Source organism: Anoplopoma fimbria, chromosome 8, assembly GCF_027596085.1.
Source record: "Anoplopoma fimbria isolate UVic2021 breed Golden Eagle Sablefish chromosome 8, Afim_UVic_2022, whole genome shotgun sequence".
In the NCBI taxonomy this organism is placed as follows: Eukaryota; Metazoa; Chordata; class Actinopteri; order Perciformes; family Anoplopomatidae; genus Anoplopoma; species Anoplopoma fimbria.
In genome coordinates, this window is record NC_072456.1 from 11494960 (window position 1) to 11521406 (window position 26447).

The window sequence follows — 26447 nt, forward strand, 5'->3', positions numbered from 1 at the left end:
TTGTGTTTGTAAGTGTCTAAAAGAATCTGACGGCCCTGCAAACATCTGATGGCGTCTGCAGCCAAAGACACAGACAGACGACCCATTCAGGAGCGAAGCAAAGTCTGGAGGAAGGAGCTCTTTTCCTGCTGCAGATCTCTGGTTTGCAAAGCGTTAGTCCACTGTGTCAATCACACTTGTATTTTTACCGGCATAGCCATCCATTTTAATTCAATCTTACTAAGGTTACAATTGGAATAAAAAATAATATTAAATAAAAATCTTGTTAAAGGAAAGAAGTGATTAGTAGTTCATCCTGAAACTGCACTTTCAGTTTAGTATATTCAGTAAAATTACTCATTTCACTGCAATATTTAGCTTTAATGAAACCCATGTAACAATGGGATGTTTTTAGCCACCACATACTAAAATATGTGTCCGTTTGAACAAGGCATTGAAGTTATTTAGGCTGCAATATGGAACGGCCACAGTTTGCAGGCAGCTCTATCCTCACTATGATCAAGACCGTGACTAAACACGTTTGACTGACTGACTAAGGGATAAAAATTATATATTTATAATGTGTCAACTCACCAGCAAGTGATCATCAGCATCATGAAGACATGAAAACACAGTTGATGCAAAAAGGACTTAGAGCTTTACTGGTGTTCTAGCTTCTTGTCAAGGTCTCAAACTAAACTTACTCAGTAAACCTTTGTGTAACACAGTTGAGGTTAGTTATAGCGCTGCACAGCTACATCAGTGGTAAACATTTGAAAGGTTTCTTCAAAAGCCTCCCATGACCTGTGATTTGGATTTTAAACAAGTTTATGGGTTAACAACAGTAAAGACCCAACTGTCAAATCTGTTGTTTGTTACACATAAATGACACATAAGCAACCAATACAACGACACCTGAGGCTTCATTACATGGCCGAGAGAAGGTTTGTTTTCATCCCATTACATATGTCCGTCTACACAGGCTGTCTCTACAAGCTAGTGATGGTAAAGAACAACCTGTAATGTGTTTTTATTTTTTTTTATGAAAAATAAAAATAAATCCTGATCAAATACCTATGAAACTGTTTTTTTTTTGCCTGGATGCAACATTGTTTAAAAAGAGGTCAGCTGTTGGATGGATTAGAGTGCTGTTCAACTTCATTGCCTCACATCCTTTGCCTTGACTGCAAGATTCTTGAACAAAATAAAATTGTATTTTGAGGTCAGAAATCAAAATGTGAATTGGGCAAATACGCAAGCCTCTGCTCCTTCCTAAAAGAAGCTCTGCCGTAGTGAAATTGAAGCAGCAACAAAAACAAGAACTGGATTCTTACAGAAGTGGAGTCTCTGCTGGTTGCTTTAGTGTTGCTTTCACTCATGTTCATCCAAATGTTGGGATCATTCCCCCACAATCCACTATAGAAAGACAACCTTATAGAAGTCACTAGAATGAATAGAATATTGTGTGTTTTAGGCAAAATGCAAAGAGAAACTTACGCTTGGAAGGCATTTATTTGGCCAATTGCAGCAGTTTTTGACCCACCTCTGCAGAGGTTTGACCCCTTTCCCCATTCAGGGCTTATTCTGTAGAGGTTTTCCTTGTTGGACACAAGGGTCTTAGCCTAATAAAATTGACTTGACTTGATTTTTAAGCCATGAATTTAATAACTAGTAAATAATATAGTCACCAGTACTTTAATCACTGATTGGAAATCATATCTTGAATTGACACGATGATTAATATATGCAGATCTTTCTGTTTCAAGGTTGACGCATTTGGAGGATTGCCGGGCGTTTTTCCCAGCAGCAACTGAATGCACCATGGAACCCCGATCCATTGATCCGCAGATCCAGGCGCCGCTGGGACTCCTCTCTTTCCACGCCTCCCACTTTCACCCCCATTGTGGTGAATCTCCGGCTCTCACACACTTTGCCAGACTTCCAGGAGTTGGAGCGACTGACCGCGGACGGATCACCGACTACGATAAAAAAAAAAAAAAAAAGAAAGAAAGAAAAGAAAGAAAAAAAGAAAACCCCGTGTCTTCTCTCACGCATGGATCTACTTTCTTCTCTTGAGGGATTTCCAGGAGCTGCAATGGTGACCGTGGCTGGGGATTTTGGAGACTAGAAGCCGGAGAGAAACGGCACACGTCTCCTACTCTGCAAAAGTTGTGAAAGTAGTTTCCCCTTGAAGTTTTCCTTCCGCCACCAGCTCCGACTCCCGTGTTTCTCCGGTCTGTGGACTCGCAGCCATCATGGCGAGGCGGACGGGGGAGAAACCTCTGCTTTTGTCGCCGAATACGCGCGCTGCTCTCTGGGATAAACACCACCGCTTTCACGGGGGATTTCTTGCTTTTTCTTGGAGCTTCGCTATAATGTGCTCGGCCTTTTTTTGTGGATATTGTGGAGCCGAGACGGAGTTTTCCATCCTGGAGGAAGCTCAAGTTTTGGCCGATCAGATGAAAAAGCTGTCCTCTCAGGAGCTGGGAGTCCTAACCATGCAGGTAAACGTGGAGGAGAAATGGATCAGTTCAATTGTGTCTAATCTAATGTGATCTATGTGTGGGTTGGAGCGGATTTAACAAGACAAAACAGCTCAAATCATGTTATATGTGCAGAGGGAAACTTTGTTGACTGAAATGTTGCAGTATTATGAAAGAATAAGCTCTTTGGTCGCAACAACAGGCGCTTTGAAGATGGGACGCGTTTATCTGGGACATCGACACGCTGGAGGTTTGATGTTCTGGGTGACTGTGTTTCCCTTTTTTTTTTATTATTGCTTTAAAATATGAATTTGTGTGTGTGTGTTTGCACGTGTCTGCTGAAAAGGTGCATACACTGCCATAAAGCAGCATTTTATTGTGGATTGGCACTAATCCAACAACATTGTGCCTATAAAGAGGCACACATGCCATTGTGCAGATATACAAGCTGGTTGTTATTCAACATGCCTTCAAGTGTGTCTGGGAACCTTTGCTGTGTAGGTCTCCTGAACATCAAATAACAGGAATAGATTTTATATAGAATTGCCTGCAGAAAATCAGCTTTTTAGCTCATGAGTAAATGCAAACAATAAATGTGACTTTGTTAGCACATCATCCGAATAGAAACACATTGTCTCCATCATGCTTACGAATATTTTAGAGACTGCTTAAAAAAAACAGCACATCTGAAGTTCCCAGTGCTCTAGATGAATTGTTTATAATCAACCAACCACACAAACCCAAAGATATTCCCTTTACAATGATGTAACAAGGAGTAAAGCAGCAAATAGAATATACTGTAACTGTGTATCTTAAATTATGGTAATTATCATGTGGATTCATTTGGTCAACGGCTTATTGATTCATTGTTGCAGACAATATTTTTGTGTTTTATTTGAAGTGAAGTGGTTTATGCTTTTTAACTCCTTTTTGGTTTACTTTTGGAGACATCACACCCATTTTTCTAGCAATATGTAACCCCATAATGTTTAGTGTATCCTCATATTGGATTTATAAGCCTTGATTGGTCAGAGCTGAAATAGTCAGGGGATTCATACATTTTCTGCAAAAATGCCAAAAATAGTACATTTTATAGCTTATGAAAAATGTGATCATTTCCTGGTATTGTTTGTATTTAATAATAGTAAACTGAATATCGTTGGATTTTGGAGCAATTTGATTTACGATTAGTCCATTAATCGTTTAGTTGGTTGACAGAAAATCAATTGACAGAAAATGAAAGTCCTTCTATTTAAAGCATTATAAAGCAAAACTGTACTCTATTCCACCTCAATTTTGAGGATTTTGCTGTTTATGTTTGTCATATGTGATAATAAATGCACACCGTGGGACATTTTTGTCACTATTTTCTGACATGTCGTAGAAAAAAACAATAAACCAAGAAGATAATCCGCAGATTGATCGCTAATGAAAATAATTGTTCGCTGCAGCCCTGATTTATTTTAAACGTACTTTGGGTTCACAAACAAAAGCACTATTTCACCATGTTCACCCGTGCAGACCTGGGTTGAGTCACCAAATGGCAGGAGGTGTAGGGTGCAGTGCCCGTTGCTGCAGGGTGTGAGGGGGGTGTTTAGCACTTCAGAGGGCGAGGAGCTCACAGGCCCCCGAACACAGAGCGAGGCAGCGGGGGGGCCCTGCCCCCAAATGGTGTTTCATCTTCTCTGCTTCCACACTGAGCTTCCTTCATCCCGGCTCTGGGAGTCGGCTTTGAGGGTTTCCTCTGATCCCCGTGGATCCGCCTTTGTCACCGCTCATCCTTCTCCAGGCTCCAGTTCGTTTCTCATTTCTGTTCATCTTTTCCACTGTTTGTCTCTTCTGCTCTGTATTATTCTTATTTTCTGCTCTTGTTGGTGCTTACAGTCAAATGAATCAGTCCTTAATCTTTATTTCTAGTGTCAGAGTAAAATAGTTCCATCAGCTGCAAAGATGTAATGAATGCAGTTTTCTCTATATAGACTCATTCAGAATTCATATAGCCCTTTTAGATTATTTATGAAAATTTCGCCATCTCTCCCTGTATCGTGAGAAAAAGCTTTGAGGCAGCCATGTTGTTGTACAAGCTGTGAAAATCCGACTTGGCATGAAGCTAACGCGAGTTTGATTGAAGCGGTGTATTTCATGGATTTATGAGGTCAGTTTTTTCTCAAGTGTAAGAGCTCTGCATCCAGTAAAAACAGTCCACATCTGGCCCAACAAAACAGCTGCAGGAATCTGCCGGCCATGCTGTCTGTGTGGACACCTGCTCTCAGATGTGGCCTGACTGGCTGTCTGTAGGTGTGTCCATTGAACTCGACTTCAATTTATCTTTCTGTCTCTTTGGCATTTTTTTTGTTTTTTCCCGGTGCAGTGAAGGAGGCAGTGATTTCCCACACTGTGAGTTTGTATCCAAACGGCACAACTGACTTTCATGCAAATCTAGATTTCTAGAGTCACAGCTGACATTCATTATCTCTTCAAAGCATTTTTTTTGTGTGTTTCCTTTTTTGGCACAAAGACACCAACATGCAAAAGTTCACGCTGTACTATGTCAGAGAAGGCTCTGAAGCGAGCGTGCCGGCATCTCCACTTCAAAACGTAATTCTACCTCTCTCCGCTCCACCCCTCATTCTCTGGCAGATGTGTAATTTGAGGCTTTCCTTGCCAGCGCATCTGAGTCACTGGGTCAACCTTGTTCAATCTGTCATTGAGTTATTCAATTGTCACGGAACACAAGGGGGTTGTGATTGTTCTTTTGCGACAATCTAGTAGTTCATTTTATTTTTCATGAATACAGTTGATTTCTATCTGAATATTGCAACTACAAACTGTAGAGTATATGCTGCAGGGCTGCATCTTACTGCTATTCCTGTCGATGATTAATCTTTCTATAATATTATTGATTATTTTATCATTCATTTACACAGTATCACTATTTGAGATATATTTCACTTTTTCCAGACATTTGTTCATAAGCTGTCGTGATTAGTGTGGCCTCTAGTACCGCTTTAGTGTTTTGCATCAATTTCCATAATGTTCCCATCATTTACATATTTCATTATCGTTGTACATTATGTGTTATTTATCAGATGTGCACCGGTGCCGATATTGATATCAGATATTGGCCCGACGCCGACTCAGTTAGGTTGATTGGATATCGGCGACAATAAGCTGATGTGCTATCTGATACAGTTGTTTTAATAAATAGCAATTCAGTACAATTTTGACTTGTATCTAAATTTTCAATGTTATTAAAATATGCGCCTGGTGCTACTTGCCTGCTAGAGCCGGGACCACGGTACATGTTTCCAGCCACAGCTACAGCAACACACGCCTGATCACTGTTTAAAGACGAACCGACGTGCCATTCATAGATTGTTGCTAATGCTGAATCCAAAAAGAGATCACGCAACTCATCGCTGTGTGAAAAGTCCAGCTCCCTGGCTTTTACCGAGAGGGTATTTACGCCCTGTCGGCTGATTATTTACAAAGGAAAATTTCACTGTGTTAGTTTTAAGGGCCTTAATCCTCAGAGCAGTGTGGTTTGTTATTGAGGCTGGCCTGTCCACCATCCCCGGCCCCCTAATTGAATATTTATAGTAATTTGAGGGCAAAAGGGGGGTTTGTGCAGGAAAAGAGAAAATTGCGGCGGCTCTGGCTCCGTCATTAAGCTGTGATTTTCTGGGTTGGGTTTGGTCCAAAGGCAGCACCAGTTGAGGGGCTTTTTTGGCTTTGACTAGATTTTAGATTTTAACGTATGTCTTCCACCTGCCTTTATTTGAATCCTATTTCTCTTTGTCTTTTGTCTGAGTATGTTGTGTTTCCTCTCTTTGCCTCACTTTATAATGAATCACTGGCAGAGACGGGGAGGAGGAGGGTTAGAGGATATACAGCAGGACATCAGAATTCCTGCACGGTTCTCTGCAGTACAGCTTCAAAGCCTTATCGTTCCTTACTGCATTGCCTGCACGGCTGTATCCTCAAAAAGTCAAGGTTATCACGAGGCTCACAGGCCCGCTGCTACATGTTGGATTATTACTCTTCTTCATTATCTCTTTTAACTTTAAGTTTATGTGTGAACCGGTCTACTCTCAGTCTGACATGTATAGCCCTCCATGCACGGTGTGTAGATGTGGACTTCATGTACCTTTGACTAGAAGGTTACAAAACATAACCAACTACTCTCTGTCAGTGAGTTCAATGTTGCAAACAGGCGGCATCTTCCTGTTTTAGTGAAGCCAATGCGGAAGTGTCTTAAACCTGCTTTCTCTCTACTGGCCAGCAGGGGGCGACTCCCGCTGGTTTGCAAAAAAAAGTCTACTTCTCACTTGATTTATTACCTCAGTAAATATGGTAACCACTAACTTTATAGTCTCAATTGCTAGTTTAAAGTCTTCTTCAATACAGCATGATGCTCATATATAAATGATGTTCCCATTTAGAGTCAAATAGACCGTGAAGCAGGGCATACAGGTTGCTGCCGCTACCAGAGACCAATGGCCGTGATCCAAGATGAGGTTGAGTCATGATGACTACCTCCACTTCTTATTTACAGTCTATTGTTTCAAATCACAGAATATAGAAACATACTTTGGGTTGAGGATGAACTAAACTTTTGGTCAAGTACCGGTATATCTGGGGCGGCTGTGGCGTAGTGGAGAGCAGGGTAGTTCTCCAATCAGACGGTCGGTGGTTCGATACCCGGCTTCGGCAGTCGATGTGTCCTTGGGCAAGACACTTAACCCCAAGTTGCTCCTGAAGGCTTGCCATCGGTGTGGACTGGATGTTGCATGAATGTTAGTTAGAGTCTGATGGTGGCACCTTGCATGGTAGCCTGTCATCAGTGTGTGAATGGGTGAATGATATGTAATATACTACTGATTGTAAGTCGCTTTGGATAAAAGCGTCTGCTAAATGACTGTAATGTAATGTAATGTAATGTAATATCATATTGTCTCAAGACCCTGGTGTCTAATCTATTACCACTAACCAGTCAATCAAGCTTTTGTATCATTCTACATGGATGTTTTGCTTCAATGTTTGCAAAGGTGGTTGGTGCTGATGAATAGGGAGACGTTTTCTCCTATCAATTTCCCCACACTAGTTTAAGTTAAACCTCCAGAAAAACGTTAATTGATTTTTTTCTCTGGCCACTTTTGTGTCAGGGAAAGAAGGGTTATATAAACAAAAAGTGATATATTATGACCTCATTCTCCATATGTTGGCCAGCTAGTTGCTCACTTTGTTTCTCTATTGTCTGCTGCTGATGTACAGTTTGTTTTTAAGAGACCCTTTGTTAAAAAAACGTCTAAAAACAATGATGTAGAGAGCAGAGAGTGAACTTAAACAGTGATGTTGTGGGCCAAAAAACCACAACAATGAGTTAAAAGACTATAAAACGGGGGAGCTGAAGGGAACTGCGGGGTCAAGTTATGATGCAGTTGTTTTGTCGCTACGAATGACTCCTTTCACATAACGGCGTTAATTCATACACAACATTCAACTTAGAAAGTATTGATTGTAGCTGCTGCAGTGTTCAGGTGCATTCAGGAAAAGTGGAATTTATGGGCAGAAAGCCTTAAAGTCCCCTTAAGCATGTACTGGAGGGTTTCTATAGATCTAATAACCTTCTGCTCATATATTTACATCAAAGACGAGCATGGTGGGAGTGATTGTTGGCATCGGGGATTGGAGCCACAATATTCTTTAACCTCCACCTCTCATGTCGTCCCACCACATTGAATATCTTTCAGGTTTTCAAAGTTGTAGCGATATCTTGCACCTTCTTTTTAATCTCCTCTCCTTTCTCTTGTGAGAAAATGTTCAGGTCGTCTGAGCTACAGGAGCTTTGCATTAGTCAGCCTTGCACTGCATTGCATTGTGAAGGCACCACTCCTCCTTTTTAGTCCATCCATAAATCATGAAGTGCCTCAGCGCTTTATGAGCCATTTGAGGCTGTGCTGAACTATCTGCACCTCTTGCCTGTTTCCATTTTAACTGTTGATTTTTTCCAAACTATTATTGCAGTACACTTGCGTTATTGGATTTCGGGTCGCTGCTGATACATGAATGCTTCAAACTTTATATTTTTATCCAAGAGGAATTGAACATGAACATGAACATGGTAACTGATGTGATAACCTGCAGGGTATACATGAACTAATTTGCAAGCAAAACGTTTGTATAATTCAAAAGTTAAATCGTTAAATTGTAAATTCAGAGTCCTTTTTTTCATGGAGAAACAGGGCCCTCTGCCAACAGCTGCAAAGTCCCATAGCGACATCTGCAATGTTTAAGAACTTGGAATGACTTTTGATATCAGTCTTCAAAATTCTTGGCCTGTCCAAAACCGGGAAAACAGCCCATTTCTGTCGACTGTTACCTTTATCATCCCGTCACAATGCAGCGGAGAACAGAGCAAAGGGCCATGTTTTCATTAAATGTGGAGCTGTTGTATGTTTTGGCCTGAGTCCAAACACTGAGAGGCTCGGGCGCCCCTCGTATCCAACTGCTCTGCTCCACAGCGTCTGCAACCTCCAACTGAACACACGGTGAAGTCCCCAGACTTATTTGACAAAACTGGGAATGAAATGCTGCTCTCGCATGGAAAGCTTGTCACATCTGGATTTAAGGAAAGCAACCTTATATCCCATATTGTGCTGCAGGGATGACATACTTTTGTGGGCCAAGCCCTTAAGTAAGCATCTGGTAAGCACTGGTTCTCTCTGCATAAATCAAATTTGATTTTTCCATTGGATTTTTGGATTATGCTGAAAATAAGTTCTGAGGCAAACACAAGTTTATGATACTAACATGTTTTGTTAAGCAAGATAATCTCACAAATGAACACCGTTTTAATTACTTTTGAAGCGTGAATGCAATCAGCAGAACGTTTTAATGAGCTACATCATGGTAACCTGAGCGCAAGAGCTTACCTTAATCAGAACAAACCCAGCTGTGCAGGAACATTGTTGTTCCTCTATATGTTTGTCCGTCATGCCACATGTCTGACAGTTGCATTCAGACTGATGAGCTTTTCCCTCTATTTTAATAGCCTCTTCCTTCACATTACATTACATTACATTACAGTCATTTAGCAGACGCTTTTATCCAAAGCGACTTACAGGAAGTGTATTCAACATAGGTATTCAAGAGAACTACTAGTCACCAGAAGTCATAAGTGCATCTCCTTTCTTAAACAAGCATCTTAAAGCATAAACCAGAGCAAAAGTATAGTGCAGAGGCAAATTACTACGAAAACAATAATTGCAACAGACTAATACGAATATAATAAGTGCTACAAACTACTACGAATAGGATAAGTGCAGTAAACGAATACGAATTCAATAAGTGCAGCGAACTGATACGAATACAGTAAGTGCAACAACTAATACGAATGCAATAAGTGCTACGAGGAAGGCTCAGGGTAGTACTTCTTGAAGAGGTGAGTTTTCAGCCTGCGCCTAAAGATGGGCAGCGACTCTGCTGTCCTGACGTCAGTGGGGAGTTCATTCCACCACTGAGGGGCCAGGACAGAAAAAAGCTGTGACCGGGTGGATCGGCCGCAGGGACCTCTGAGCGACGGGGCAACCAATCGCCCCGAGGCAGCAGAGCGAAGTGGTCGGGCGGGGGTGTAGGGCTTGACCAAGGCCTGGAGATAGGAAGGAGCTGTTCCTTTCACTGCCCTGTAGGCTAGCACCAGAGTCTTAAACTGGATGCGAGCTCTTACAGGGAGCCAGTGTAGAGAACAATACTACACCAACAAATAACACTGTGAATTCAACTCTCAAACGCATATTGTAGTCATGTCGTTCTACTTCTCTCTGATATTTCAGACCTGTAGTTCCAGAAATCTGCTATTATTTCCATGGAATAGCTCAAACTGATTTTTGTTGAAAACACTGTATGAAGTGCCTAGTAAAAGTAACCAAGAGTTGAGGGGCTTAGTAGGAGAGGAATTCTGCTTTTGCTTGAGGAAATAATGGAGATTTTAGTCTTTGTGTTTATAGCCCAGCAATACGTTTCTTATTTTTGAAGATTCACCTCTGAGCGAAAACAACCAAAGATTTGCTCTAGGGCATTCAAATTTAGTTTGGTTAAAAACGGTGATAACTGTGACCACAGTCATTGTCAAATATCTGTTTTTCTTGGGCCTGCGTCACAGATAACTTTGTAAAATTTAATTTAAAGATGTCCATTTTTACAGATGCCAAATGACCTCCGTAGAGGCCTGAACAGTGATCATGTATCATTTGGCTTTTTCTTTATTTGAATCTACCTGCAGCCCAGTTTCCATATCTAACATGACTGTGCTAGAAAGCTGCTGGAAGATGTGAGAAGAAAAAACATTTTCATGTTTTTTTTTTTTTTTTTTTTTCTCCAGAGCTTTTAACAATATTGCTCCCATTCATTTAAATCAAGAGTCCCTTTAATTTTTTTTTGCCTGTGTAAGTACAGCCTGGTGCACTGACTCTTGGCTCCCGCTGGACTGCGGTCGGGACGGAGCATAAAACTGATGTTCTTCCCCTTCTGCACCAGCTGTTGTGGCTTAAATCTGTCTGTACTGTTGTGGCCAGAGCATTTGTCTGACCGCTTTTTTGATCTGTTCCCCACATTTCTCTGTTAAAGAAGGCCTCTCTCTCTCTGTTTGGCCTTGACTGAAATTGGTTTTGCAGTGAGTTTCAGCCTCCTCAGCCTTTGTGTTTTTTTGTGTCTGCCTTTGCTTACACTAAATCTTTTTCCTGACTTGGGTCTTGTTTTGACCTTCTCTACAATGCTGAGTTCCTGTAGTTAAACATCAGATCAGATTAAGGAAAGTGACTTTCTTCCAGCTGCAAACATCCCGTTGTTATCAGTTTTGCCTGAGATAAACATCAGAATGTCAATTGCAGGTATGCAATATGTGTGTCTGTGTGTTGTATCATTATCATACATAGATCTGAAAGTGTGTACTTGGCTAATCTAGCTATTTTGACAGTCAACAGTTTTTCACTGTCCCAGAAACAATGGCAATACCCTCCAGTTCTAGTGTCTCAAATGTAAGGATTTGTCTGTTTTAAATAATAGTAAACTAAATAAATGTTTAGGGGTTTTGGAAAGTTGGTGTGACAAAATGAATTTAGAACTTAGGCTCTGAGGAATTTTGATGGGCATATTTTCTTAATTCTTTCAACATTTTATAAACTAAAGCAGGGGTATTAAATTAAAGTTAAAATAGGGCCAGTGCACCACTGCTTATTCATTGGTTGATGCAATTTGGTCCGTTTTGTTTTAGGTCTATTCTTTTTAGTCCTTTCATTTAAAGTTATTAGCCAGAACTCCCTCAGAAAGCAGATTTAAGAATTATATTTCATGATTGTTTTCATGACACGTCATAGAGAAAAATGATTAATCAATTGAGAAAATAATAGTCTGTTGCAACCACAGGCATGTCACATAATTGTTACTTGAATGTAAATCCTGATCAGTTTACTCTGAGGCCACAAAGGCAAGTTTTTGACTCCCACGATTGATTTATGATAAAATTATTGTCTGCTTGGTCCCTCGCCATTTCTTTCTGTAGACAATGATTGTTATTGATTAATCCGTGCTTACTAGTGTCTATTTATTTTTTACAAGTTCCAAAAAAATAGTAAAACATGCTTTTGACATATTGCAATAAAACCCAGAGATATTCCTTTGATGACATAGAAAGGGGAAAGGATAAAATCCTCACCACCAATATTTGGCATGTCAGTGTCCTGAATATGTTAAAATGATTAATCGCTTATCAAAACAGTTATAGATAAGTTTTCTGTCTGCTGATTAAACAACTCATCCTTTAAGCTCAAATGTTCTATGTATTAAAATGAGCGCTGTGCACCAACCCTCCAGGTTCTTCAGTGAAAGTAGCTAACTCTGTCCTCTGCTTATTAAAGAGGAGAACTAATTAACTGGCTGTTTAATCAGCTCATTCTCACATTTTTAATGATCCCCCCCCTCTCTCTATTACCTCTCTCGCTCTTTATCTCCCATTCACTATCACCCCTTCAGCCCTGTCTTTAGACACACACACACACACACACACACACACACACACACACACACACACACACACACACACACACACACACACACACACACACACACACACACACACACACACACACACACACACACACACACACGGAACAACAAATGCACTCAACGAGGGAGTGAAAAGGATCTTTATTGGTGATCCGGGCTTTGTGTTTCTTTTCCAGATTCCTGCCAGTGTTACTTAGTTAGCTCCAGCAGGGCTGACCCGTCAGTGTGAGCCGAGGGACCCCAGGCCACCCCTTAGCAAGTCAGTCCCTTCACTCGCCACAATGGGCAACACTCAAAATGAACTCTCCCTGAAAGAACCAGAGAAGGGAAAGGAAAAGGGGAGGCGGCTTGTGGTGAAGGCAAGAGGGGGCAGCGAGCAAAATACCAGACTGGAAGGGCGAGCATAGCAGAGGGACCAGTTCCCTCCCCCAGAACTGGTCCCCCCCACACACACACACACACACACACACACACACACACACACACACACACACACACACACACACATGCGCATACACTCATGCAGAAGAGGCTTTGCATTCTCGATGAGGAGAAAGTTGGAGCTCATGCTGTGGAGAAGCAGATCGGGCCGCTTTTCTTTTTCTCTCTCTCTCTATGTATGCTTCTCTCTCGGGGCTCTGTGTTGCATACATAAACTGGCAGTAAACCCAAACTTCACAGTTGTTGAGAAGCACTGTTTCCAGAAGTTGTCTCAAATTTCCCATTTTTATGCCTGTTTGCAGTATTTTTGTATTTGGATAGGTGCGTTTTCAGGGGTGAAGATCTGACTGTGAATATGTATCAGTATGCTTTGGGGTTCTTCCTTGAGGCAGAAGAAGGATGTTAAGAGTGTAAGGGAAGAATGGAAGAGAAGAAATAGCAGGTATCGCATAATGGGATGTTATGTACAGACATACAAAACACACACTGTTACAGCCGTTTGCATCTTGGGAGGAATTACATGCCGCCTCTCAGACTCTGGAGGTCACAAGGTTGTTAAGGTCAGCTCAGTTAGTCTGACTTCTCTCCTCACGGCCGTTTAATTAAACAACATAAACAACAGCCGGTTAAAGGTTCAGTCAGTAGTTATTAACACAACATATCTAGACGCTGTTTACGGCAGTTCAATGAATGCTGAGATTTCAAGTTTTATGAAGTTTAGTGCTTCAAATTAAAGGCAGAGGGAGCTTTGAACTCTGGAAGCTTGAGCACGGATGTTCAGTTGGTGTATTTGTTAGATAGATGAGCAGCTTTTGATACAGCTAAGACTAGTCGTATACAGCTAGAATGGCAGGTTTGCAAATGTCTGCCTTAAGAACATGGGTTAAGTACTGACTTTGACTTCACTGCTAACGCTACATCCACACAAATACGTTTTTGTTTTAAAAACAATCTCCGTACATTTGAACATTTTGGCACAGTTTTAGAGATAATTTCAATCAATACTAACACGCTTAACACATATCACATGACCATTCATGTAAATTGGGCATGCAGATGCCAGTGTAAGTTCTGTGGTTCATATCCTTTCACACTAAAATAACATTACAATATAGTTATGGGAAAAACTGAATGAACCATCATCATCCTTTTTCTTTTGGTTTCCCGTTGTGCCTTGAGGTCTCAGCAGCCAGACAAAAGAGAAACTAGGAACTGTAGTGCAGACTGCATTTTGTCAATCTTCACCATCTTCATCTTCTCATTTTCTCATCTTCTCCGCTCCACATTCCTATCTCTCTGTATAATTGTGTCTGCCGGTGGTGGTATGTGAAACTGTCCTGTGCCTTTTTGTCTTCTGCTGGTTCGCAAGCCTTTGAAGACGCGTCAGGAAGTGACCTGGGCTAATGAGTTAGACTTTGAACATTCTGCCTCTGTCTCTCTATAAGATGAGGCTGGCTCAAACGATGAAAAGAGATGCAGCGCTTTTTCGTACTCGCGGAGGAAACGGCGAGAGGGAAAATGTGTGATACAGCTTACTAATTGGGAGTGTCGGGGTGTTGAGTGTGAGAGGAAAAATGGGTAGACTGCTTCAGACACTTTTAGGTTTCCAAACACATGTAAACACGTTGAGTAACACTCTCACACTATCTCTATCTCTGACTATACCACACGTTTCTCACATAAACACGGACGCTGCATGTATGGAGCGGCTGCAGCTGTGTTTAGCTATCACTGTCTCTGAGCTCAGTAATGCTTCTGCCATACGAGTTGCTTATTTGATCCGGACTGACTCACAAGTAATGAAAGACGAGCATTAGAAGAGGCTACGGTGTTCAACACATATTATCCTGCTGGCATGTCAATTATCACTCCAGGTCATCTAAAGAGCACAGTTCATTTTTTCCTGGCTGTGATGAAGATAGTGTCTGCGTTCAAGCTTAGTTTATTCCGATGTCTTATATGATTTCGACATTTATTGCAATGCAGAGATTAAAACATTGTGGCCGTGTTCTGGAAGTGGCCTTGCCAATTGTCCTGACCTATAAAAGGATACCTGCCCATGACCTTGGTTTGGATTTTGTTGTTGTATTGTGGATTTTACAGGATTCAGATCATTCCTATTGCAACAACTATGGCCACCCAGTCAAAAAAAGCTGGACACACCATTGACCAGCAAACTTGCCACTATAACAATGCCCCAACTTCATGTGTGTAAGCTTGGGCGCTCTTAACTCAAGACTACAGCAACTCAGCTCTCCGCATCACAGTGGACATTTCCTCCTCATTGGAAAGTCAGCTCAGCAGATTAGTGAGCTCATTTAGGTGAAACATGATAACGGAGTACTTAGGTTTTTAACTTCACTAAGTAGTCCCCCCTCTCATAAAAACATATTGCTCTTGCTCTTGCGTTGGGACCATCTTGAAATAATCATGCAGCGTATTTTACATGTTGCACTAAATTCTCTCACAGTTTTTTCTCTGGCTGACTCAATCTGTGTGTGCAGGTTGTTTTTGTCGTGATTTCACTTCTATGTTACAAAACACGATTGGTTAGTTAAATAGGCAGATAGGACCGTATGGTCTCTGTGTGTTTATTACCTTGTTGGTTCACACCATTATTGGTGCAGTCTGAAATGTGGTGCTGCTTGTATCTCACATCCATTTAAAATCAGATTTTGCGGAAAAATTCTCCAGCACTAAGGACATTATGTGTTTTTATTTCTGGCAGCAGCATCAGTATTACCTTCCTTTCCAAAAGAAGCTCCACTGTCAGCCTGTGTGTGTGTTTTTGTGTACCCATCAGCTACTGAAATGAACACTGGTGGTCCAGCTGAGAGGTCTAATGTTCAGCTAGTGTTACAGCCAGCAGGTGTCTCTCACTATTTAGATATTCGTGTGTGTCTTTCTCCAGCAGAAGCCCAGTTAACTCTTTATACACAAAACTTGTCTAATCCAGTCCTCTCCTTTCTTTCTTAACTTCTGTCTCCCAGACTTATCTTTTTTTCTTCTCCCAGATGCCCTGCTCACTGCCAGGGTTGGCTGCCTGGTGCCAAGCCAGCTTTTCTCAGTCTGTCTAGCCCTGGTGTTGGCACCGTCAGCCAGCTGGGTTTCTGCTGGCATCTCTTGGCAGCTGAACAGGGGACAAACCCCGTCTAAACATTCAGTCTTTTCTCTACATTTCATGGAACTTGCTGATTCCTACATGAATAAATGTTAAAGTGAAAAATTCCCGGAAAATATGATCTGGCATTAAAACTAAATACTTTCCACATTTACATATAGACGTGAAATCTTCTTAAGGGGTACTTTGTTTAGTGTCAATGCCAATTTGGTGTCCACTTTTTATATTACAAAGTACTATAAAAGGGCTGCCGAAATAACTACATTAAGATGCCGATTTGTAAAAAGTCTTGTTCATGTTTTGTTAGTTCTCCCTGCAAGATAAGCAAATCACTTTTTAAATTCTTCTTTTCTCGACGGAGCTAGGATAGCGTGTTGCTAGGCTTTGCTAACATTGTAGCTGCACCATCAATTTCAAAATAACGTCACATAGGCGTAAAAACACCATATGGTTTATACACATACGTTTTTATACATTGTTTCGTCTGGTCTCTACTAATATGAGGTATCGTTGAGCTCTGGGTGAACAACTACAATATGCTGTTCCTTGATTTATGATTCAACATTGGCAGGACGTCAGTGATGAAAGGAGGACAATCTCAATGCTGATCGGCTTTCGCGTCACAGCGGCACGCAAATTTCTCACCGAGTTGAAAAGTTTAAACGCGCAAATTCGCATACAAGGCGGTTTTCGCGTTATTTTCATCGCGTCACGGCAGAGAATGGCCACACTACAAACACAAACACTAGACACTGACGCTGTTGTGTTACACATCACACCTCTTTATCTAAAATCACACGCTGGGGCTGCAGGTTTATGTTGCCTTAGTCTGGTACAGTGTAAAAAAAGCAAAGCTGGATAATTGGGAGCTTTTCTTTATGGCAGTATTATGAAGTCTCTCTGTAAAAAGGGCTGAAAAGCAAACTTAAACACGTCAAAACTATCATAGTTTGAACAGTACGAAAGAAAATAGGACACAATAAAACTATAAATATTTTCTATATAAATATATAACAGATATGCTGTCATTTCACTCACCCTTGGAATGTGAATACATGATATTTGTTACTGTTTAATGAGGTCCCAAACCAGGGTTTTGATTGACCGTTATAGCAGGGATGCCAAATGGAAGAGTCTTCTTTGAGAGGAGCTGTCTTATGTCTAATGCAGACCTAAAAACAGAAACACTCCCTTTCCTCACATTCACAGCAGCAAAGCCTCTCATCATTTACATACCAGAAACTTGTGAGTGTCCTTGGGGAACTCTCTCTTTCTTGAAAGCACTCACACTTGAGCTTCTGCACACAGCGATGATCGACTCATGAATGTGAATAGGAGAGGTTTCCGATGTTTGGACAGCATAGGGAAGAAACCTGATGCATATTCAGCTGACATCCACCACAGGCCTGCCTGCTGTTAAGCTCAGTTTGACATGTTTGTGAAACACGGACGCTGTGTGTGGTTGGCTTGAGCGTTAATGAATGTAAATTAGATATTTATTCTATATATTTTGTTGCATAATTAGATTTGTGAATATTAATTGAATGCCTGATATTTGAGTCCTACTGCAAACACTTTAAATCCATTGTTAATTCTCACACATTAAGGCCCTTTTTTATTAAATAAAATTGCAATTTGGTTTGTGGAACAAAACTTTGTCAGAAAGCCTTTTTATCCAGACATTTGGTTGTTGATTTGAGTTTCTAGTAAAAGCTGTATGTTGGAGTTTGAGGGAATAATAACTGTGCATCACCTGAGCCAAAACCAAACAGGTGCACATTTCTGATCTTTTCTCTTTTTTTTTGCAATTCTTTTTTCCCCCACTCTCTTTCTTCCTCCCTGTCTTTGATCTCTCAAGAGACCCTCACCTTCCCCCCACAAACATCACCCCTCTCTTCTTATCTCAAACACATCCCCGAACCTATCTGTTCCATAGGTTTTTATTTCATCAGGTCATTTTTTTTTTTTTTTTTTAACTTTTTGTTGACTTATTTAATATTCTTTAATGTTTTTACTGCTTATTTGCTTATTTATAATACTTGTTTTTGATCTTATTTTGCACTATACTCTATTATATACTATATAATGCTGTAAATCCTGTAAATGTCCCCGCTGCGGGACTAATAAAGGATTATCTTATCTTAAATTATCTTATCTTATGAAAAGACTCTGCAGGATCTTTTGTCCATCGTCTGTTTTCTATTTGCATCAATATCTTCTTTTCCTTCATTCCATATTCACTCTCCAACTTAAACTGTTCACCTCTTCATTCTCTAGATGTGCAGTGTGTACTGTACTCTACTTTTTTGAGGTACTTTTACTGAACTGTACTTTATTATTTCCATTATGTTGCTTTACATTTCTAAACCACTACATTTAATTGATACCTTTAGTACCAAGTTACTTTGCAGATTTAGATAAATAATACAAAATGTAAAGATCTATATTATTTTGCATGATGAGTACTTTACTTTCAGTAGCTGAAGTGTATTTTGATAGCAATACTTAACTAGTGAAGCAAATTTTTTTAGGCAGGACTACTTGTAACAGAGTATTTCTCTCTACACGGTGGTATTGCTACTTTTATTTAAGTAAATTATCTGAATGGGTCTTCGACCACTCTCTCAGGCACTACTTAGACAGCTTTCTAACGCATTTGTGTTAGTGAGTTAGTCAACTGCATCTGTACGATATCGCAGAAAAAAAAAGAGGGTTTGTGTTTTCATGTGCGTGTATTTTATGTGTGTACTTTGGCAGTGTGGTTTCCTGCCGCTAGCCAGGATCACAACTCATAAACTGTCCTCCTTATTTGTGTGTGCGTGTGCAGAGACATGTTAGACATGAAAACGTTTTTCAGTGTGTCAGTTGTACGAGCTGTTCTTTGTCATTGGGTGCATGGTGCAGCTGTGTAAATGTATAATTTTTTACATTCAATCTATATGACTGTGCTTAAATGCGCTTGTATATGTATTTCTGTTATTTAGCCAGACCTGGGCTGATGTTTTCCTTCCTCACCACAGCTCCCAGGTTGCCTCCCTCGGCACACTGAGTAGCCAACACAAATCCTGCATCCAGTTAATCATCTCATGTCATAAAGATTAATGCTATTCTGTACTGTGTTACACTTCGGCGAGCATTAATCTACTCAGTAATGATATTTTATTTTTATAATAGTCACAAGTGATTCTTAAATGTATGTGTTTATGGTACCAGTTACACTGATCACATGTCTGGTCAATGAGCATTCCTCTCAAAAAGCGCTAAGTCTTTATTCGACCTCAATGAGAACTATAATCTGTTGAAGAAATCGTACCAATGAACACTTTTGAAGTCAAGGTCTCTGGTAACCTGATAAACTTCAGCATTGTTTTTCGTCTTACAGTTCTTCAAAATTATCTGCATGGCTTGATACTACTCAAACTAATACTACTTCTACTGCTACAGCTATAACTACTAGGAAACCTGTTTATGTGTCGTGGTGAACGGACAAGAACTGACCGAAGAACCACACCATGCGGGATGCACTTTTTGCAGTCACATAGCAACTGCAAAATCGGCATTTCCACACAAATCATTTTTTTTGTTAACTAGCCAAACAGAAAACTCTGACACGTCAGATGTGACTCATATTATATACTCATATTATTATATTGTTAAATAATATTGTCTGGTGGTTAAACAGGAAAAGGACAGCTGACATTTTTTCAACAATTATCGGTGCTTCTGCTAAACTGCTGACTTAACTAAAGAAACTTCTCCTCATCTGTTGAGATATCAAAAGTAAAGCCGGAATGATGAAGTGCATTTTTCTGCTCTAAATATTTTTTCAATTTTGGCTACTCGAGGTAAAAAAAAAATCTTGTGAGGCAACTGTAGTGCAAAAAGAGTGCAGTAGTCTTTTAAAGAAATGATGCAATGAATCACTGAAATAAAGAGCCATCGGTTTGGTAGGGTGGGGACATCGTACTAAAACGGTCATACTACAGTTGTTATGCTCAGGATCCTACATCAGCCCGTTCCTAGTAAACAGTAGCCAGTGTATTAGGTACAAGTATCGAAAACTACTCAAGTCTACTGCAGCAGTCATGCAATACATCACACTTTCAGGAAGGTCATAATGTTCAGTGTTTGCTTTGTCTGTTGATTTCATTGTATGGTTATACAGGCAGCAACAGTTAAGGTGTTGTTGAATTACTCTGCAAAGTGTTTCTAATATCTATTTAAACCCATTCATATTAACAAAGGGTAGACTAAATATTAGAAACACCACTGTGTATAGTGCAACATTGTTCAACAGCACCACAAACGGCAGCCTCCAAAGCGTCCACACAGTTGAAACAACACCTCCCCCAAAAATGTCAACAACAACTGAACATTATAACCTTCATGAAAAGAAAATGTATTGCAACACTGCGGTGTAAGACTGCATTCATTTTAGCTAGTTGTTTCTAATCGGAGTATGACTAACTAGCACCACTTTCACACACAAACCATGACTATGAACATGCTTCAACCCAAATTTGACACATTTCTGCCAGACCACTGTGGAAGGTTAGTTCCAGGTTACTGGTGTGAACACAGGTTTGAACAGGACCAGGCTGCACTAGTTTGTCTTGGCAAAGGGAAAAAACAACTGGTGTCGTATGTGGTGTAAGCCTCTGTGTGGAGCGACACATGCCTCTATTAATCAATGCGTGTAACTGCCCTAAGTACATGGAGTAGAACAAAGCTCCCTGTCTGTAGAGAGACCTTATAACAGTGGCCAGACATGATCTCACATGGCGCTCAGAAACCTGAGAAGGAGACCACCCCGGGAACATTTTTTTCCCTCTCTGTCCTATGGCCTTTTCCCGTCTTTATCTCTTCGACCCATCTCTCCAACCTGGTCCTCTGTTAGTCAGATCTTTTTCTGCTGCTCCTTCACATTCACCTGCCTGAGACACACACACATATTATAGTGATTTAGGCAGTTTCTGCTGTCCCAATTATTTTCTCTTTTCTTCCCTATAACCTCTGTATTCCTTACTTTCCATAGGTTTGATTCTCACCATTTCCCATTTTAAAGGATTAAAGAAAAGAAAATACAGCTTCTATTTATTGAGGAGTTAGTAAAGCACCGTTTATATGGCACATATTCAAGAACACAGTGTCTTATTTTCTTCTTATTATTATTATGGTGACAACATTTATAGCGGTTTAGAGTCTCCTATACGGATGAGTCCACAGCGCAGGAATGTGAAGAAAATCTAGAATGGTCTGTGCAGACAGTGCAGGCGCCCCATCTGATCATCCTCTCACTTGGCTGAGAGCGGGGCTCTTTTGGCAGGAAGTGTATATCAAAGATTGTAATTTATTTGAGCTAGGTGACAAGCCCTTTTTTTTGTCTCTGTTTCTCTTTTTCTGCCTTTTCTTTGACCCTTGGTTTACAGTTTATCAGTCTCAATTCTTTCACACACACCTTTTCTGATCCTTTTTGACATATCCAAGGGGTCAGCATGAAGTTTTGGCCCTGACAGGGTGTGCCATGATGGTGTGACTGGGACTTGTGGTGCCAAAGGCTGCTGGCAGACTGGCATTGAGCCCTGAGGTGGCTGAAGCCCAGCCCAGTCCAGAGGTTCAGTGTTTGTGAGACACTGAGTTTCCATTGCTGCGCCGCCTGTTTGCTTCAGTCATGTCGTTTGTCATCTCAGTTGATTCTGTTGGTTCTGAAAGATTTTATTTTGTGATAAACTCAAGCCAACAGAAAAAAAAAACACAGTGGACACGATCTGAGCATGTTTTGAAAAGCATTTTTCCCCTCCCCTAAATCTGTCATTAAGATTTTTAAGTGTCAGACAGTCTAGCTTTCTTTGACTAAGAAGCAGCACACATGAAATGTTGGGTTGGTCATGAAATGAGCACAGTGCTTCGATCTCTCTTGCTATTCACAAGCTTCACTCATCACTGATTGGTTCATGGCTACACAGATGGTTTGACTAGGATCAACCTTCATCTTTGAATCCCTTCCATGTTTTCATCATGTGTAGACCTCTTTGATATGGAGAAGCACTCAAAGCCCCTATAAAAACACAGCGTTTTCTTATTATCTTGCATTCCTGTGTCAAACTTATTTGGCGTGCGTGCGTGCGTGCGTGCGTGAGATTTTGTTTTCATCGGTTTTTTCCCAAGATTTTATCCGCTAAATGGAGGTGCTCAGGTATGCAGCTTTGATCTGTCTTTGGAAAGTTTTCACATCGGCTCCACTTTAACAGCAAGTTGCTATTCCCATAATGCACTGCTGCCCTGGAGATACTGCCGCTACATACTTTGTGTTGCTGCTTTCAGACTGTATGTTACTGCCGTATAACAGCAGCACATACAGACTATACATATATTAGGAATGCACCCATCAAGTGTGTTTCATGAAGTTTTAGTTTTCTAATTAGTCAAGTATGATTAGTTCATGGTTGCCTTGGCCTGCGGCCTTGTTTTAATGACTCAACTGCTTTAACATCAAAGGGCCTTGTGTAGGGTAAACTCTAAGGTAATGACCTGCACACAAAGACTCTTACCACATGCATTTTATATATGCACTTAGAGGCACAAACACCACATAGTTTGTCCTAAGACGAGAAGCTCTGACAAAGCTGTGCGAGTGTTATCGCTACCTGTTTCTGAGCTTTGCCTTTCTATAAAAGAACGTCACACAATTTTGGGCACCATAGTGGTGTTTCTATTCACATATTTGTATGGTATCTCGTTAGAAAAGCTGTCTGGAAACGTCAAAATAAACTTAATCTTTGCTTCAAACTGTTTTTACACCTGGCTTGAGTTTTTTTTGCATTTGGCGAATAAAGTTGATGCACTTATTGGGACATTTAACTCACATGAGATGTTTCTGCTGTGTGTGTCTTCCGGGATATTCTCACAACGTGCAAATACTTAGCTATATCTCTGGACAATGGAAATGTTCGAAATTCGCATTTCATTTTTTTGGTGAAATTATAAACCACAATTCAGATAGTTCATTACTATTCTTCATCCTGCAGAAGGGCTAAATTGAGTAACGCTAGACATACTCAAAGTATCTTTGATTTCACAAAAAGGTAAAGTGTCTGCAGCGTGGGTGCTCTATACTCATGTTTACTCTTGATTAACTTACTTATTTCAATACCAGATGTATGCCCAGAGTTGGCTGCAAAAGGTTGTTTGGTTGCATCAACACATTTAATTGAAGTGAATATGGGATCCATGCCAGAAGTCATAATATTTTCAACAGATTTTACGGTCTCTCTTTATTAGATATTCCAGTTTTACATCGTTGCTCACAGTTGTAGCGTATAAACAAGAGGCTTTGGTTGTTACCAAACCAGGGCTCTGCTATCTCTCGGTTCTCTTTTCTGCTCTCTTCTGACCCCACCCCACTTTTCCACAGTTCTCCCCTCTCCTCCCATCTCCCTTCTCCCCTCCTACACCCTCCTCCCTCCCATTTTTCTCTCACATGTGGAAAGCATTATATCCTGTCTGGTGGAGAGGGAGAGCAAACATCCCAGGCTGAGACTGAGAGCCTCTCGGGTAGGTGTAGGGGGGAGGTTGTTAGGATCTGCATGGTGGTGCCTCTCTCTCTCTCTCTCTCTCTCTCTCTCTCTCTCTCTCTCTCTTGGCCCCGATGCTGTTTGGACAAAAGGGGGTCTTGTTATTTCAGAACCTCAGCCCCCGATAGCTGACAGGCCTCACCCTCCCACCGCATTGGACTGGGCGAGACCCTTGTTGAATCAGGCAGAGGGAGATAAAGTCCAGTTAGAGGTCTTTGTACACTAGTATGTTTCTCATGAATAATATCTATGGCATCTGTAAATGTCAGTTTGAAACACTTGTGTAAGTCTTTCTTTCTCCCCCTTTAGGGAGTTGATTAGAGTTGGTAACATGTGGTAGTGCTATGACTTGTTTCCTGGCCCTCATTTAAAAACATATTGGTATTTTGATGTGTTTTTAGATCGGTGGTTGTTTTGTTCAACCACTTTTTGAGAGCACAGTTACATTTTGGTTTTCAAGCTCGTCAGCTCAAAGAGTATGACCTAAAAACTAAACTATCAAATGTAGTTGATTTTAGAAATATATGTGGAACCAAGTGTCCAAAAAGTGCAACCCTCAACAACACATAATAGACTGCCAAGTGTTTTGGCAGAAATTTTCAAGCAAAAATGCCAAATATTTGATAGTTCCACGTTCTTGTGAGAATTTACTACTTTTCTTGGTCTTTCATCATAGTTGACCATCTATTTTTTTGGTTTTGAAGATAAGGCAATTGATGACTCTTAGATGTTGTGTTGGACATTTTCCACCGTTTATCGACTAAATAATATTAAAAAATATATATCGTCATAGTAATCCATTATGGATTGAAGCCCTACTACAGAGCAAGCCAAGAGGAATTTCATACGAAAAATTATACTTCCGTTATCCAGTAATTTTAATTGAATGTGTTTGTGTGTTTTTGTATTTGGGCTCATCTGTGTCAAAGGTGTGGTATTTAAATTGTGGTTTACACCATAAAGGAATATTTCTTGAAACATTTATGTAAATTTGCCAATCCAGGTCTCTTTCCTTGTTGCCTTTTCTGGCAGCAATATGCATTTACTGAAGTTAATGATCGATATATAGCCATTGCATGCCTCATCAAGAGGGCTGTTGACCAAGAAACAGAATGAGTGACTGGCGGAACATCTTTGAAAAAAGCTGTCCACCTTGAAAAGTCATTATATGTGGTCAATGTGATATTTGTCCAAGGTCCTGGACTTTAATGTTGAAAAGGTTCCCAGTCTCAACTTTATGTTCCAAAGCTGGATAGCATTACCGCTGTATCCACCACCACACACTTAGTGCTTTGATCAGGACCCACTAAATTGCAGTTTATCATTTTCTTTCAGGATTTTCAGGCAATTAACAGGTCTGGCATTAATTTCCTCCAAAGTGCGAATTGATCGCATTGGAAATCAAATAAATGTGGGCACATCAGGATTTCAAATGATTACAGCACATTATCTGATTGTTTACGGATGGCCAAATCATACATTCTTTATCTGTGATACTGTGACTCAAATTAGAATAATAGTTGTTGAGCAGTAGCGTTATGAAAGTTGGCGATTCAAAAAGTGGAATCATTCAGTGCTCCTGTGAAGCAGGGCAGCCTGGGATTTAGACTTTGCCTTAAAAAGATCTGTTTTATCCATTACAGCTTTATGTGACATTGCTATGACGATCACGTTTTTATGAAGTTATAAAAGCTAGGAATAATTCCTGCATGTGGCTGCAATCCTTTCTATGCTATAAGCACTCAATTACACGTATAGAAGCTTGAAATTGGAGCATAGTAAAGCTAACCGTGGTGCTCCAAGCCTTTGACAAGCAGTCTGCACACAAACACGGACTCCCCACTCGAACGAAGTGTGTGTGGGCCGAGGCTTTGGAGCCATTGCCTCAGGTTCTCCTTTAGTTAGATTCAAGTAAATTAAATTGACCCCCAGCACCTTCTTAATACAGCAACGAGCAGTTGGCAGACGCCCGACGGCCAGTCATTTAATTAGCGAACCTGCTCCACTGGGTTGTAATAGAAACGCACTTAATTAACAAGGGTTTGGTTTCTCTATGGTCATTATAGTGACATTTAGATATCTGTATGTCTCCTCCTGTTTAACCCCTCCTCCTTTTTATGGTGCCCTGGTCACAGCATTGAGGAGTTCAGATTAATTCCATACTCCCTAAAGCCGGAATGCCTGCCATATGTTGTGCTTGGGTCATTTGGTGAAATTTATTTGAATTCATGAGAACTACTTGATTCCCTTTTATTTTCCCAAAAATCTTAAGTTAAATATGAAGATATGTCAAAATACATTTTTCTAAAAATGGACATGCCAATGAACCTACCCAAGCTGACAAACTTGCTTTATGTCGAATGACTCATACATGTGAGCAACAAAGAGTAAACAAAAAAAAGAAAAATGGTGCTGAATTGTCTCTCATCTCTTGGCACCAGGTAATGCCACCATGTGTCATTTCACCTTATTAAAATGATTTCTCACCTTTTTATAGACGCTTATTAAAAACCACTTATTCAATAGGTTTAGTGTTGAGAAACTGAAACCAGCTTTAATAGATTTTCTGGCAACCTTCTTTAGTTTTTGCCTTTTAAAAAAGTATGATCATGATCTTTTTTCACAAACTGTAACCCTACAATAGTCTCATCTATATGTTTCACTAATTAAGAGAGAGTCCCCATCCATGCTTTTGTCAACCTAACTCCTTTCTGTTGTGACTGTAGCTGTTGTGAAAAGATTCACCAAAACGTTGCATATGTTATCTGGATTCTAACTGAGCTG

General features: G+C 40.4%; 1 protein-coding gene across 2 annotated transcripts in view; it reads left to right on the top strand.

Annotated features, from left to right (window-relative positions):
- Positions 1–1859: 1859 nt before the first annotated feature.
- The window catches only part of cachd1 (cache domain containing 1), a 78753-nt gene continuing 54165 nt past the window's right edge, over positions 1860–26447 (top strand). For both annotated transcript variants that reach the window (XM_054602913.1, XM_054602914.1), the window contains exon 1: positions 1860–2483. In XM_054602913.1, coding sequence (XP_054458888.1) covers positions 2235–2483 — 249 coding nt within the window. In that variant the 5' untranslated portion in view covers positions 1860–2234. The remainder of the gene's footprint in view (positions 2484–26447) is intronic.